General features: G+C 37.2%; 1 protein-coding gene across 3 annotated transcripts; it reads left to right on the forward strand.

Annotated features, from left to right (window-relative positions):
• The first annotated feature begins 400 nt into the window (after positions 1–400).
• LOC109998186 (B-cell receptor CD22) lies at positions 401–14,214 on the forward strand. 3 transcript variants are annotated; one of them, XM_020652946.3, is made up of 14 exons: positions 481–900; positions 3,513–3,869; positions 3,993–4,226; positions 4,343–4,696; positions 4,870–5,079; positions 6,132–6,386; positions 6,649–6,909; positions 7,228–7,488; positions 9,268–9,349; positions 9,443–9,503; positions 10,580–10,809; positions 12,414–12,474; positions 13,658–13,806; positions 13,933–14,214. In XM_020652946.3, the coding sequence occupies exons 1-14, from the start codon at positions 840–842 to the stop codon at positions 13,982–13,984; spliced, it is 2,628 nt and encodes an 875-aa protein (XP_020508602.2). In that variant the 5' UTR covers positions 481–839; the 3' UTR covers positions 13,985–14,214. The 3 variants fall into 3 exon arrangements, 2 of the variants coding, with proteins under 2 accessions (XP_020508602.2, XP_029136832.2); XM_029280999.2 differs by lacking the exon at positions 481–900 and having other exon boundaries at positions 3,741–3,869; positions 3,993–4,085; positions 4,177–4,226; XR_003809531.2 differs by lacking the exon at positions 13,933–14,214 and having other exon boundaries at positions 401–900; positions 10,909–12,474; positions 13,658–13,745.
• The last annotated feature ends 1,763 nt before the right edge of the window (positions 14,215–15,977 follow it).

Genomic DNA, 15,977 nt, shown 5'->3' on the forward strand with positions numbered 1-15,977 from the left:
GATTCAAACCCGGGCCACCCACTTGGAAGACCACAGCCTCCATACATGGGGCGCGCGCACTAAACACTGCACCACCAGTGCCCCGTAACTTCCCCTTTTAAAGAATTCTGTTGTAAAAAGTTCTGTAATTGTCCCTAAATGGAAGAGGAGTATAATATGGAGAGGAGAAAAAGAAATAATTAACATCACAAGTATCACAAAATTTTTAACAATTACAGTTCTTTGGTCAGTGTACTTATTTACTTTATTTACTATTCACTGTTTCTTCCATTGTGAGAGTAGTATCACCTGCATTATTTTGTAAAACTTAGAGTTGTATATTTTTATTATTATTATTTCACGTTTATTTGTATAGGAGCAAGAATAGGGCAAGCAAACATACTCCAAAGCATTCATAACTCAAGCTAATTTGCAATGTCCATCCCTATGGGACAAAAGGCACATGGTAACAAATCACATTTTTATTTTTATGCAAAATTGCCCTACTGTAATTTGTGTTAATGGTTGGGTGCGGTTAGATGTATGGTGCTGTCACCAACATGACCTTGAGTTTAACGTGCATGTAAAGTTCATGCATGATTAAACAACAGAAGTACTCGTTTCTTCATTTTTCATTTCATCTTGGGGATGTACAGACCATCAGCTGCTCATGCTAATTATGAAAAGAGGAAGGAAGGCAGGGGAGATTTGAGCAATCGTCGTATCCTACAAAAGACAAGTTTCCTTTCAAGACTTGATTAACCAGCAGAGATGTTAGTTTACTTGAACATCAGAAATAGTGTTTAGTATTTGCATCTTATCTTTCTTCTGATAATTTTTGCCATACAGAAATCAGCAGAATGGATATGAGTTTAACTGCAGCAGCAACGGGATTCGTTGTCTGTCTTCTCTCTTTGTCAGGTGCGCATGCTAACTTTTTAATGTTATTTGCCAGTTAAAAATCAAACATACATGAATTTGATTGTGTTGTAATGCAATATCATGTTTACCTGAAATTTGAAATCTCAGCATATTTGGAGGGTTTTATCTGTATCTTAGTAGATAAAAGTAAAATAAATCACCAGTTTCATTCTTTAAAGTTGGTGTAACTGAATGTACATCTCTATCTTCAGTCTATAACGTGTTTCAGCTGACAGAAATGTATAACCGCAGCCTTCTTATTCCTCATAAAAGGTCAAATACAAAAAAGAAACCAATGTCAATAAAAGCAAGTTTCTCTTGTGTGTGTAGATCACTGTTAGCAGTGATTACCATGCTCTGGACTGGCTTTTATGTCTTCACAGAAAAAGAGATTGTCGATTCACAAAGGCCCAAAACATGTTAGAAGTTGGAGAGCTCCCTTTATGAGAGAGAGAAAATAGAACCATTTAAATATAACAATTAGACAGTGTCTTTGAATCAATTTAATCACTACCTGAAAAAAGTAACTGGGACTATTTTACATTTTCTTATCCTCCACTTTCTGACATCAACATTACATCAAAGTTAAGTTTTACCACAATGACATTTTTACCTTATATGCCGTTTGTAACACCTTATAGCCTGCTTCCAACAAACAGATAGTTAAGAGTTTCACATCCTTATTCTGCAAAGACATCTCTGACCTGACCACAGACATGAAACTAAGCAAAACAGGATGTGTTTTTCTTCTAATAATCAATGTTCTGTTGCTTCTAAGCAGTAAAACTGCACTCAAGTTTCCATACTTTTCTGGCCCCTCGCCCATTTAAATGCTTAAGTGTACATAGATTATTCCAGTTTTATTCTTCTATTTCTTTCAAAAGCTCTGAAGGCAAAATAAGCTTACTTTATGTATAGGCTCCATTTGTGAATAATCTGTGTTTGAAATTGTTGGAGGATTTATAAAACCCCTTTTTTATATTAAAGATATATCAATTTATTCAAGGCCAACACTTTTACAATTACATCAAAGAATATAGATAACTTAAAAAGCAACACACATCTATCCATCCATCCTTTGTCTTCCACTTATCTTGGGCAAAGTCATGGTGGCAGCCGGCTAAGCAAGTTGACCCAGATGTCGCTCTCTCCAGCAACATTTTCGAGCGCTTCCTGGGGGATTCTGAGGCATTCCCAAGCCTGATAGGATATATAATCCCTCCAGCAAGCTCTGGATCCAGCCCGGGGTCTAGATGTGCCTGGTTAAAAGGAGGCATCCTAATCAGATGCCTGAACCCCTCAACTGACTCCTTTCCATGCAAAGGAGCAGAGGCTCTACTCCAAGCTCCCTCAAAGTGTCTGAGCTCTGCACACTTTCTCTAAGACCACCCTTCAGAGCAAACTGATTTGAGCTGCTTGTATATTGTGCTGGAAATTTCTGTTAACAATGCAAAAGAAAGGATCATGAGTCAATCAATGTCTTTGTTAAGTTTAATTCTTCTTGCAAGTAGAAGGAACAAAGCTTCAAAGTGTCAATACAGTCTGAAGGAAAGCTCCAAGTAATCACAATATGCTTGGGTTTATATACACATGCTTCACAGAAAAACCTTCATGCCTATATAAGGATTGCCGACAGTCAAATATCAAATACATTTCGTCATACATTTCAACACGTCGCACAACAGTAATGTCAAGGAAACTTCAAGTCTGAGTATCTTTGATATTTAGCTATTTGTAAGAAACCTTCATCCTTGGGTAAAGACAAAACAAGAATATTACGTATTCAATTATTGTTGCATTTCTCAAACGAGCTCTAAGTAAAATGTGTCCTCGACAGTAAACAGAATTTTTCCATTACAATATGCAACCTCATTTATTCAGTAATTACCCATAGCCCATGACCAACTGGTCAACTGGTAAATTGAGAGCTTTACCTTCAGTTATAGCTCCCTCTTCACCATCAAGTTCTGGTATAACACTCGCATTACTGCACCAACCGGCCTGTCAATCTTAAATCCACGTTACCCTTGTGAAAAACACCCCGAACACCACGAAGATACTTTAACTCCTTCACTTGAGGGAGAGACTCATTCCCCACTCAGTGGGAGCAATCCACCATTTCCCCAGCAGTGAACCATGGCCTCAGACTTGGAGATGTTAAACCTTATACCCACCACTTTGCAGTTGGTTACTTCTGATGGTCACTTTACATCACAACCGCTTCCATCAGTGTATGAATGGGTGTGAGCGGGTAGGTGTGACATGTGGTGTTGAAAAAATAAAGGGCTTTGAGTAGTCTGAAGACTAGAAAAGTGCTTTACAAGCTAAAGTCCATTTACCAAACAAAAGGTGGCAAAACAATGACGTCATAATAAATATGAATTTATTTCAAAAGATAGTTAAATGGATGAGATAATTGGTAATTAGCTTAAAGTTGTAAGTATCTTTAAAAACCAGTTAAACTAGTGGAAAAGTAACAGTTCATAGAGTTAGCAAATATATCTTTTGAGAGGTTGACTGTTGATATTTAATGTTTTCCAAAGCACTTGAAAAGTATTTAATTCCTACATGATTCCGTCTGATTTTAATGTATGTTCTGTTTTATGTCACAGTGGTACAGGGTCAAGATCGCTGGGGAATAGCTTACTCTACTTCTGAGATATGTGCTTTAAAAGGAGCAACAGTGGAAATAAGCTGCACCTACAGCTACCCAAGGATGATCAATGGCCTGCCTACCGCAGTTGAGAATACATTCTGGTATCGTAAACTGCAGGATAAAGTGCCCTTTGACCTGAGGGCCGACGCAGAGTATGCCGGTCGGGTGCAGTATCATTGTGAGGAAAACAGCTGCACTCTGAGAATAACAGACCTGAGAGAGAGCGACTCGGCTCAGTACATACTCAGGTTCATGACAAACCAAGAAGGTGGGAGTTTCAGTGGTGCTCCTGGAGTCTATTTGTCTGTTACAGGTAATATTATGGTTGGATGTCAGATGCTCATCATCAACAACTCTTAATAAATGATTAAGTTAATATTGACATATGTTGACAGCAATGTGTGAGCTCATATTTTTTTTTACTTTATAAATTCAGGTTTCCAGGTGCAGATTTACGAATCAGAACCATGCAAAACTTATGACTGCACATGGTCCCATTTTGAGTGTAAAAGCAGATGTCGTCTACCTGGTCAGACTTCCTACATCTGGTACAAGAATGAGGAGAAAATTCAGAGGCTAGCGTCAAATTCTTATGAAAAATATTTTTATTCTGCAAACAGTTATTCTTGTGCTGTACACGGATACGAAGAATCACCCTCGCCTTCAGTGTGTGAGTTTATACCACAGACTGTTAACATGATGCTGAATTTTTGAGATACTCTATTATTTTGTAACATTGGTGTTTATATAACATGGGCAGCCTCATTTATATCTTTTTTTTTGTAGGTGGCCATGGTCATTCATGCAACAGAGTGATGTACAATGACAGAACAATCTGTGCCTTCAAAGGCTCATCAGTGGACATTTCCTGCACTTACAACAGTTATGGTAATATAATATCAAAATTCTGGTTCAGTCGTGAACAAAGTCACCATCTGGGATATTATAAACGACCTAAGGACCTCAGTAAAGCCTCCCAGTATTCAGATCGTTTTCAGGTTATTGAAACAGAGAGAGGACGCTCCACTCTGAGAATCTCTGACCTGAGCGAGGGAGATTCAGCAGAATATTGCTTCAAATTCAGAACAACATATTTTCAATGGCAGAGCAAATTTCCTGGTACATCTCTGACTGTCAAAGGTACTGATGCAATACATTGTTTTGTCATTGACTGTATGCTAGAAGTGAACGTAGCCACAGTGATCTGTTCAGTTATAGCAGCTTGCATGTATATTAACTAGAAGAGTGTAATGTTGTAAAGCCAACTGTGTGTTATTTACTGTTAATTGAACCAGACTTTTCTTTGTTCACAGATCCTGATTTACAGGTCCAGGTGATCTGGTCTGCTATGGGTCCAAGGCTCATTTGTCACAGCAGCTGTATCCATGGAGGTCGCTCTCCCTTTGTTTGGTTCAAGAATGAAACAAAAATTATAGAAGAAACCTCTTCATCTTATCAAGGATTAGTTGACCCTGCAGACATGTATTCCTGTGCTTACGAGAGATATCACTCTTTTTCTGTGTGTGAGTCATCTCACTTTGTTTCACACAAATTGAATTTGAAGGAATCTTTGCTAAAGTCACAATTCTTACAGAAAACAATAGACATCACATCACTGTTTGAATGTAAAGTTATACTTCTGTTGGACCCGGGCGTTGAAGGTTGCTAGTGTTGCTTTGTATCTGCAAGATGTGTAAAAAGGCATGAGCATGCAAGTAATTTAATCATTACCTAACAAGATGATCATATCTAATTTTCTGAATGTTTGTCATTACCTTTTAGTTGACTTTTAAAATATATTTTGTGCATAGCTCATTTCAGCTGGCAATAAGGGACAAGAGCTTTTTTTTTGGAACTTTAACCAAACAAGAATTTTAGGTGAAAGTCAGACAAAATTCAACATATCCCAAGACTTCAGTTACATACTGTAGAATCCTTCTTTTAAGTAATATATGGACATACATGGGGATATATTTCAATCATGTCTTTTCAAAAATGCTTATTTCCCCCATTTTTAACTATAGCATTGTACACTGAAGTAAAAAACAGTTTTTGAACACTAGCCGGGCCAGTGTTGTTGTTTTTCACGTGAAGGACCTCTGAACCCATCCAAAAAAATTACTAAACCACAAAACCGAATTTAATCAGAACTTTTTTCAAGTGTCCCAATCTGGAAGAATTTTTCCTTTAAATGATCAGTTGTCAGTGTATGGAACCCATAAAATACTTATGTTTATTTTATTTTTAACCTAAGAATAAAGTTGAAGTTAAAATACATTGCTGGAACCTCTTCAAGGACCCGAAAAGTTCCCCTGACCCTATTTATATAATCACTACTAATAAAGCAATGTTTTAATGTTTGGAATCTTGCTCGCTGCATATCTTGCATTTGCACAAAGACGCACAGGCAGGATTCACATCAAGATATTGGCTTTAACGATTATTCCAGTGTGCAACACTTGATAGCTTTATTCTTCTTAAATGACCACATACATTTACAAGCCATTTATTATGTCAACAGGTAAAGTCAGACTGACATTTTTGTATTATTGAATGTTCACATTATTTCCTCCAGATGCCCCGACACCTCCGTCAGTGTTGATGAGACCCACTGGTGACATAATGAGGAACAGTTCAGTGACTCTGACCTGTAGCAGTGAAGCTAACCCAGCACCTAGATACACCTGGTACAAGAAGAACCAATCACTGCTCAAAGAACCACACCTTTACCTCCACTCCGTCCAGTCTGCTGACTCTGGAGAGTATTACTGTACAGCTGAGAACATGCTGGGAAGGAGGAAATCAAAATATGTCTCTGTGAATGTGAAATGTAAGTAATAGCCTCTGCCAGACATGTTGTATCTCCTTTAAAAGGACAGGCCTACAGATTGTGTCTTCTGTCCTCACATTCAACATTCAGAAAGCCTTTCAGTAGATGATGAAATCATCTTTTTTTTAATCAGTATTTGTATTCATATTAACAACATTTTTTAGGGATTTAAAAAGTTCAAATTCAATACATCTCCTTTAAAGTTTCAGATGCTTCAACCCTTCTTGAGTAATTGATATCTTCAATCAAACTTCTCTTCCAGATTGTCCACAGGTTGCAACTTTGTCAGTAAGTCCCTCTGGCGAGATAGTGGAGGGCAGTACAGTGACTCTGACCTGTAGCAGTGACGCTAACCCAGCAGCTAATTATACCTGGTACAAGGAGAACCACAAACTGCTTGAAGGACAGGAAAGCATTTATAATTTCACCAACATCAGCTCAGAGGACAGAGGGCTCTACTACTGCAAATCTGAAAACCAATATGGAAGAGTCAACTCCACTTCTCTATTTTTAGATGTTCATTGTGAGTACAAAAGTTCCTAAAGTTTCCCTATTATCATACTCTTATGGGTAGGCCTACACTAGTTCCCACTACACACAATACTGTTTATCGACTTCATTGGCCGAAGTTTTAATCTGCTGTGGCTTCTTGTTTTTTTTTGTTTTTTAGGTTATTCTGTACCATGATATCAGCCACATTTTAAGATAACGTAAAGAGCCAAACAGAATACAGAATCTGAGCAAGAATTAGAAATTTAGGACAAAGGCTTGGAATGTAAATTCAGCAAGGAAGCTCAACATTTAGGTCGACTCACAGATAAACTATAATATTTTCCTTCAGATGGTCCAAAGCTTCCCTCTGTGTCAGTAATTCTCTCTGCTGAGGTCGTGGAGGGCAGTTTGGTGACTTTGATATGTAGCAGTGATGCTAACCCAGCAGCTAATCACACCTGGTATAAGGAGAATGAAGACTCACCTAAAGCTTCAGGACCGAGCTTCACCATCAGTGACTTCAGGGCTGAACTCAGTGGAAATTATTACTGTGTAGCCCAGAACACATTAGGACGTCACACTTCTGCCTTTCATATGATGGCTATTGCAGGTAAGTCACTGGCTTCTATTTATATACCAATTCTCAAACTTACCTGTGATGTTGCAGAAGACTGCTAGCAATATAGCTAACCAAAATGCAATTCATGTCGTTTATAGATTACCATGTTTAAGTAGTCAGAATTACAGTTTGTGCAGTGTTCATTTTGTTAACCTAAATAAGATGATTAATGTTGTCAGCAACTGTTTTTCCATAATGAAGACGAGACTTAGAGGAGCCAACAATCTATTTTAAAAAACAAAACTTTTAAAATCCATGATATGTCCCCAACAGTAAATCTAATCTGTGAGTCAAATCAAAACACAAGCAGGAGAGCGAAGAGATGTTTGTGCGCTGCCAGGCAGAGAGCAGGAGGAGTGTATGTGAGGAGTAGAGAGACTGAGATAATTGCTACTACAACGAGCATTGAAGAGCTAACAATGCTAAAGCAGTGAATAACTAGGGTCTGTATTGTTGATAATATTAGTAACCTCAAAGGGTTGAGGTTGAAAACCTCAGAGAGAGAGAGATTAGAAAAGAGATCTGATTTTAGTGGGACTCAGCTGGCTAAAGAAAGGTTAAGGCTTCCCTTTATAAAGATAAATAAAAAGTAGTTTGAAAGGTTCAATCTGTAGCTTTTCTGAGCTTAAAATATATACCATCATACATACTATCATGTATAATTTAAAAAATGAATGAAAACATAAATAAAACAAACATATTGTAGACTCAGAACATAAAACCAACGCAGGTGATTCGACCAATGGGCGCAGCACGCATTGAACATTTGACCTTACTTTGCTACTTCCTCCTGTTAGCCAGGGCACAATTGTTTGTACCGTTAGCAAAGGGCAAAAATGTATAGTTTTCTAGTCCCTCAACAGCCACGTGTGAACTCAGAGACTCAATCCAAACTGATGGAGACACAGGTGTGTGAAAGCGTGTGTGTCACGGCCTTGCGGGCGTTGCAATAGAAATTACACTGGTGACTGGCAATGGGAACCCTAAATCTCAAAGCACCCTCGCCGAAAAGTTTTGCAACCCCATAGCACCAACAAAAAAAGAAATCTCTGGCGCCACACATGCAGAACAAAGTCAACAGAGAGCCACTTTTATTACAATTCACCAAAAGCAAACCAAAAGGATAAGCATTTCTGCCAATTAATTTGTTATCCATCAACACAGTAACAGAACAGCCACTACAGTCATGAAGCTGGCATGCCTTCATGTTGATTCTCGGTTGCTGCATCCTCTAAGTCTTCATTTTTCTAATTTTTCACATCTCTTTGTGTATCTTCGTGTCTGTCGATCTGGTTTGCGTGATTGTTGATTAGAAATTGTTAATTTTTTCATTGCCTGTGCATATCATCCCAGCTAGTATGAGACGCAAAGCGGACGTAACGTTGCTGCACAAGTGTGCAGTGATGACAGGTTTGACAGTTAGCTCCCTTTTAGGAACTCAATTTATAATAGTAAAAAGTGAAATATAATGTGAATTTTTTGATGCTTGTAGATTAGTTTATTTACATATTTATCAAATTTATCAAATGCATGTCATTATATGTATTGGCTGCTTTATCATATGATCATAAGCTACCATGGTGGCCACCAGAGTTGTCTGATCCCTGGTCTAGAAAACAAGGTGGAACGTTTAAATTCATGATTATGAAAGGAAATATTTACAACTGAACACCTTTGGGAGATTATGGAGCAATTATATAAGCTGTTAATACTCAGTCAGCTTGATCAGATTCCCCTATCAGTTGTCAGAATTTATCTCTCGTTATCCAGGGGCAAGGATGTCAGCAGCTGTAGGAACAATCACTGCTGTTCTCCTAGCTATCATTCTTCTCACTGTCTTCTTTTGGATAAGGTGAGGAGTTGTGTGTCTCTATGACTGTTTCAGTTTGCTACATTTTTTATTAATTTCATTTTCATTCATTGATTTGCTGATCTTCCCATCCAGGAGAAAGAAGTCCTCCATACAACAATCCACGGGTAGTAAGAGACCCGGTAACAGAGCACAGGTGAGAAAGGATGAATGCAAGTATTTCAGCAAAACTGTCTGATTACAGTTACTTTCCCTAAACATTTTATTTAAACATTTTCAACATTTGAGGTTATTTCTCATGGGATGACAAATATTTACCTCTCACCCATGGGTACAAATAAAGTAACTTGAACCTGAACCTTCACTGAATATCTATCTATGCTTTTGGAATGATCTCAGAAAGTGAATCTTCAGGAATTACTAAGTCCTTATATACAGGGACCTCTGCTTGCGTTTAGGCATTGCAACAGCACAAATCCGTATCTCAATTCTAAGGATCACCATTGTTAGGATCAGAAAAGTTTAATTTCACAATAAAGAGCATCGAGTAACGTGACAAGAAAATATCAGTTTCTGTTGAGGAATTGTTAAAAAACAAAAAGATAACCCAGATTTAATAGGTATATTTACTTAAGGAAGAATGTGCAACATTTTACACATAAATAAAGTAGAAATAAAGTCTATCCTGTGTAAATGTCATTCTGAGTCATGACTGTCTACAATGAGTGACAAGCCCGAGTCGCCAGCTGTATTGTTGTCTGAGCTGTGTTTACATCGTGTTTATATGGACAGCCTTACATATAAAGCTGTTTTAGTCAAGGACTAGAAAAAAGAAAAATAACATACTCACTGCTAATTTAGATGTCATGAAAGTGTGTTTAGATCATGTTCATTCCATGTCAGTTTATGTGCAATGTGAAGCTACGAGTTAACCAAAGTGTGCTAACATTAGCCTGCTAACACATCAATGCAGGACATAGGCAATTGCAGCTAGAGCAAAGGCGAATTTTGTCCACCGCTTGCGCTTAATGATGTTTACCTATGGTGCGTTCTATTTGATAACACCTTTGTGCGAACGTGATTGGAGAGGAGTTGGAGGTGTGCCGCTGAGAGCAGAGGCTTCTGAATAGCAGAGTTGTTGACAAAAAGTGGTTTGTTTTGGTTTAATGCTGGTGCTGAAGGGCGACATCTACTGGATCAAAAAGTCACACATGCTTCCTTTAAAGTCAAGTTGTCCAACATAGTATGCTTGAGTTCTGTTTTTTCAATCAGCAAAATATAGGTCCAATGTGTGAGAACGCGTCAGCTGCAGCACAGAGACGACGACCTGAACAGCCGGATCCCCTTCGCTATGCCAGTATCCGCTTCTTTCAAAACCAGGCAGATGTTCTCTACTCCAACGTCAGGCCAGCCCGGCCCCACAGATGGTCACAGGAAGAGGACAGAGAGGATCAAACTGAATATGCAACTGTCCAAATAAAGACTGCCGGTAGACATCCGGGGTGAGAATCTCCTACGAAATCAAATGTGGAATTGCTAGATCCTCTCATAAAATAAATATACATTGAGTTTAACATAAATTTTCCCCTGAACTGATCAAGACACCAAGAAGCAAGAGAGGATTCCTTTTCTCGGTATAACACTGTCAAACCAAGATAACACAAGCACTTCTTTCAAGGAGTTACCCTGAGGATTAAGACCCCATGCAATCATACTGAGCGTCTAAAAATCCAGTTTACCTTCAAAAATACACATTTTCATCTTCTTTTGAGCGGTTGCTTGACCTCAATTACAATACCAAAACTTGTACTGAGCCTGCTCTAATTATTATTTTGAGTTTTATCAAGCGCATGAAACTTATTTCAGATATGATAATGAACAGCTGTGTTAAAACAGTAACTTTGGGGCAAAGCATGGACGAGTCTTTAGACCAAATTCACAGATTTTGCTACACATCATGAACAACTTCTTAAAGGTTTTCTGAGTAAATTTGACGTGGATATTTTCAACAGATTTGGAGCTGTACCTCAGTAATAATATGTAATTTCCTTTCACCACAAAAGGATGATATGTCTAATATGGAATATCAATCAGTCAATAAATCTTTTTTTGTATAGCTCAAATTCATAACACATCTCGAGACACTTTAAAAAAGCAGGTAAAACACCATATTTATTTTTTGTTATATAACATTACAAAAGAGCAGGTAAAAAGACCTTACTCATTGGTGTATTACAAAGACCCAATGTTAATCTGTCAAAATGGAGGTGGACTAAATGATATACCTAGGAGGAGTTCATGCTATTAGGACCCCTGTAAATGGCCAAAACATAACACTGATATTTAGTCATTTTTTTTCCTAAATGGCAAGTTTCCTGTTGGAGTGATGGTATGGGCCCAAGAGGCTTTTTGATGATCTCTCCAAACCACATCTGCCCCATGTTGGATGCATGTGAACAGTTTCATGACTTTTCAAACCCAAAAGTTCAGGGAAAGACATAAAAAAGTAATAATAAATAATCCCTACCAGATAGGGTTCTTGCACCAGTCGGTACCTGGGGCTCCAATAATGTCCATCCATCCATCCATCCTACACATATCTACCTACCTACATCCATCCTCTGTAAGTTTTATTATCCAGTCAAAGGTTTTGCCGATCTTCCACTGTCTACTTTAAGCTCTGTCTGTTGAATATTTAGTTTAGTTCTCCGGGTACATTTGTTTTCAAATCTGCACAAATAAACTGTTTGCTCTTTCTCTACACATAACCAATAGACCAATAGTCTTGCTGACTACACCTACAGTGACTTAACTGACTGTTTCAAACCTTTCATCACATTCTTGATTAGGTTAAACCACAAAAACAACTTGGTAAGGTTTAGGAGACAATTATGGGTAAAAATATTGAATTGACATTGACAGTTTGTTTCATGCAGGACAGGTAGGGATTATATGGTAGGCTGGGACAGATAATAATTATATCTTAATGACATTCTCCTTTGATGAACTTTTCTTCGGGGGAGGAAAGTTACATGTTGTTGCTGGAAAAATCACTGTTGTTTACCGTTGTAATTATTGTTTTTGTTTTTTCCATTCTTCCTACAAGAAAAAGGAGGACTTCCAATAAACATTCAAAGACTGAAAAGAGACAGGGCAACATGGGGAAGGTAAGAATAGTAATTTATATCATAGTAGTACAAAATATGCATATTTATTCATACTGCTATCTTATAAGTCATGAATCCAACAGACTAAATGTGCAATATATAGAAAGCATGTTGAATACATTGGGGCGGCTGTGGATCAGTGGTAGAGTCGGTCCTCTCTCAACCAGAAGGTTTGATCCATAGCTCCTGCAGCCACATGTTGATGGGTACTTGGGCAAAACACTTAACCCCAAGTTTCTCCCGTTGCGACGTCAGGGGCGGGGTATGGACATTAATGAAAGAGTTAGTAATGATGGACACTTTATGTAGAAGCCTCTGTGATCAGTGTGTGGATCAGGTGTGACCTGCAGTGTGAAAAGCACTTTGAGTAGTCAGAACACTAAGAAAGTACTATACAATCTTAAATCCATTTACCATTTAGAGGCAAATATTTCAGTCAAAAACTGATCAGCTGACTTGTTACAAGCAATTATATCATTCCAATATTTTCCCCAGACATCATGAAGCATGGTTAATACTGGCTGTCATGAAAGAACAATTCATATTTGTCCAATATAAACAGGTTCCTGATGCTTTTATTGTACTGTAGCACATAATACCTTAGATGTTAAACTTGCACTCATTCAAACAAGGGGGCACTTGATATGTGCTCCTAATTCTTACTGTATTGCAAGAGCATTTTCAAGAGCACTTTCATGCCCCTGATTGATCACAGTAATGTTTTATGCATCTTCTCAGTGTCTAAAATCTTTGTTTACTGTATATCATGGCGCCTTGAGATTCAAATCTTAGTGCCCTGACTTATCATTGTATATTATCGCGTCTGCACTTTTGTGCGCTCTCTCTGTCTATGTGTGGGAAACTATTTTTACAGTTCATTCAAAAGCTGGTCTTTTTAAAAGTAGATTGATGGTGTAGAGAAAGATGCTTCAGGGTGTAGATGCTTGTGTTTTATGTTTGTCTGTTGTGCTGCTGCCCCTCTTGGCCAGGACTCTCTTGTAAATGAGATTCTTAATCTCAATGAGGTTTCTCTTGGTTAAATACATCTGAAATAAAGTATCTTTAACACATCACACTGTAAGTACTCTTACCTAAGCCTTCTCTATCTTGGTTGTTGCCCTCTACTAAAATGCAATTTAGAAATGTAAAATATGTTAATCAAACTCAAACTCCACTTAATCAGAGACCACCAGAGGAGCTGGACGACCTTCAGTATGCCAGTGTATACTTTTCTAATTCCATCAGACCAGCTCGGCCCCGCAGGCACACAGAGCAACAGGATGTCACTGAGTACGCAGCTGTGAAACTTAACAGCAACAGTGCTGCCATGAGGTGAGCAGCTATTAACAAAGGGACATCATCCTGACTACAAAATAAACATGAGATTGTTTACAGTTTTTCCGGTTATGATTTATTTTTCTGACTTGAACATCATTGTCACTTGACTTTTCCCCTCAGAGCTGGAAGTCAAGAAACTGGAGAGGATTCAGCAGCACTGTACAGAAATTGATTTTAATTTTGCCAGGTCCTATAAAATATGTTTCCATTTTCACTGCATTCTCTTTTGGTGCTTTTTACTTTCACAGTTAATTTTAGGTTTTTACTTTCTATTTCCTTCTTTCGCTGATATCTCTTTGTTTTCCAACTGATTTATTTAACCTTTTACCTTGTTATGGTCTTTCTTCTTTTAATGTATAATTCTTTTTTTTTCTTTAATAAAAGTTTTGTTAAAAAACTGAAGGGTTGTTATGAATTTGAAAGAAAGCGTCTTTGTGAGACCACAACTTCAAATCTGATTGCTGAAGATATTAATACCAACAGGATGTGTATCTAAGTCCTTTTTCTTTTAATAAAAAAAAAAAAAAGAAACCCCAGAGATGTATTAATACATAATAATAAACCAGTCTTGCAACTATTGCATCTTGGGACTTTTTGCTGACATTAATAATGCAATATTACATGGTTCATTATGTCATGGTGGTAAATAGTTTTCTCTTTTAATGTTAATGAGTTGTTGTGTTGAGGATTTTTGGGGTTAAGTAGTCTATTCTGTGAAGAGGAAGGAAGTGATGTACTTTAACAGCCCGTTCCTGTTGTTTCTATCAGCATGTTTTATTGTAACTGAAGCTACGCTGAGATGAAAGGAGCAGCTACCAAAACTGCAACAAGGAGTGGATTTGTCGTCCTTCTTCTCTACTTGACAGGTAATTTCAGATTATATATAAAGTCCAAGAGTACATTTGATGAGATGAGATGAGATTCAACTTTATTGTCATTACACATATACAAGTATAGAGTAACAAAATGAGGTTTGGCATCTCACCAGAAGTGCAAATAAGCAGAAAGTGCAAGAGAGAAAGTGCAAGTGCAATTTGTTTCAAGTCTTCATCTTTTATTGTGTCTCTGTTCTTTGTACCATTACATTTTAAGAAATAGTTATTGTATTGTAATGATTTTGAAAAAACTCATATTTGTTTTTAGTTTTCTATTCAGGCAAAAAAAATAAAAAATTCAGTATCTCTTTACTTACAAAATGTGATTTTTAAAAAATCTAAATGTAAATAAAACAGAGATTGTTATTTTTGGAGAACCAAACCCACTGGATTACTGTGTGTTTTGGTTGTGAGACAGAGCAATGTGGGTAGGATAAAAAATAAATAAACAGTATACATAAACATAATGGAAGACTAATTAAACCTGAAATGAGCTGTAGTATAGTAATAATCATATGGGAAAGCTAGGGAAATGAAATAAATGAATAAACATATAAAAGAGAGGGGTGACAAAAAGCAGTGGAAAATTATTTTTTGTAATGATTGAACCTTTGACAGGGATACCAATGGTAATGAGAACGATTATGTAACGTTGCAATTGTGCAATAATTGTATCACATCCTAGAGTGAGTCAATAATTTATGGTTTAAAGGGCATATTGCTTCAATGTAGAGTGTATCATACACATATGTGTTAGTTTTAGTTTTCTCTCTTCAAAATAAGGACTTTGTAGTGGATAACTTTCACAGTGTGGTAAGAGTACTTTTAACTACCCCTGGCTTACATATTTTGAAGAGAAGAGCTACATGTGTAACCTTTCAGCTTTGTATATATCTATATAAACGGAAGCCTTAATCCTATAAGGTTACGGATACTGCTTGGGCAACAATTTATTTTTAGCTCCTCATCATTTTGTCTTTGTCATGAAAAAGGATTGTTGATGAACATTTTTGCCATATTTTTCATTCATCAACACTGTTGGAGAATAAGACATATTAAAAAGAGAAGTCATTGTTATTTGGACTGTAAATAAATGCAGTAGTGATAGGATTGCCATGTATTTTAATGTTAATTAAACATCCTTCATTATCTTTTACTTTTTTTTATAATTAAATGGACAAAAAAGGGAAGAATAATGACATACAATACAAGAACATAATAATTAAAATTGTACACAAACTACAAAACAAAGGCATGAGGGTCAGGCTAATGATGAAACAAAGGAGCATC

Source organism: Labrus bergylta, chromosome 1, assembly GCF_963930695.1.
Source record: "Labrus bergylta chromosome 1, fLabBer1.1, whole genome shotgun sequence".
Classification (NCBI taxonomy): domain Eukaryota; kingdom Metazoa; phylum Chordata; class Actinopteri; order Labriformes; family Labridae; genus Labrus; species Labrus bergylta.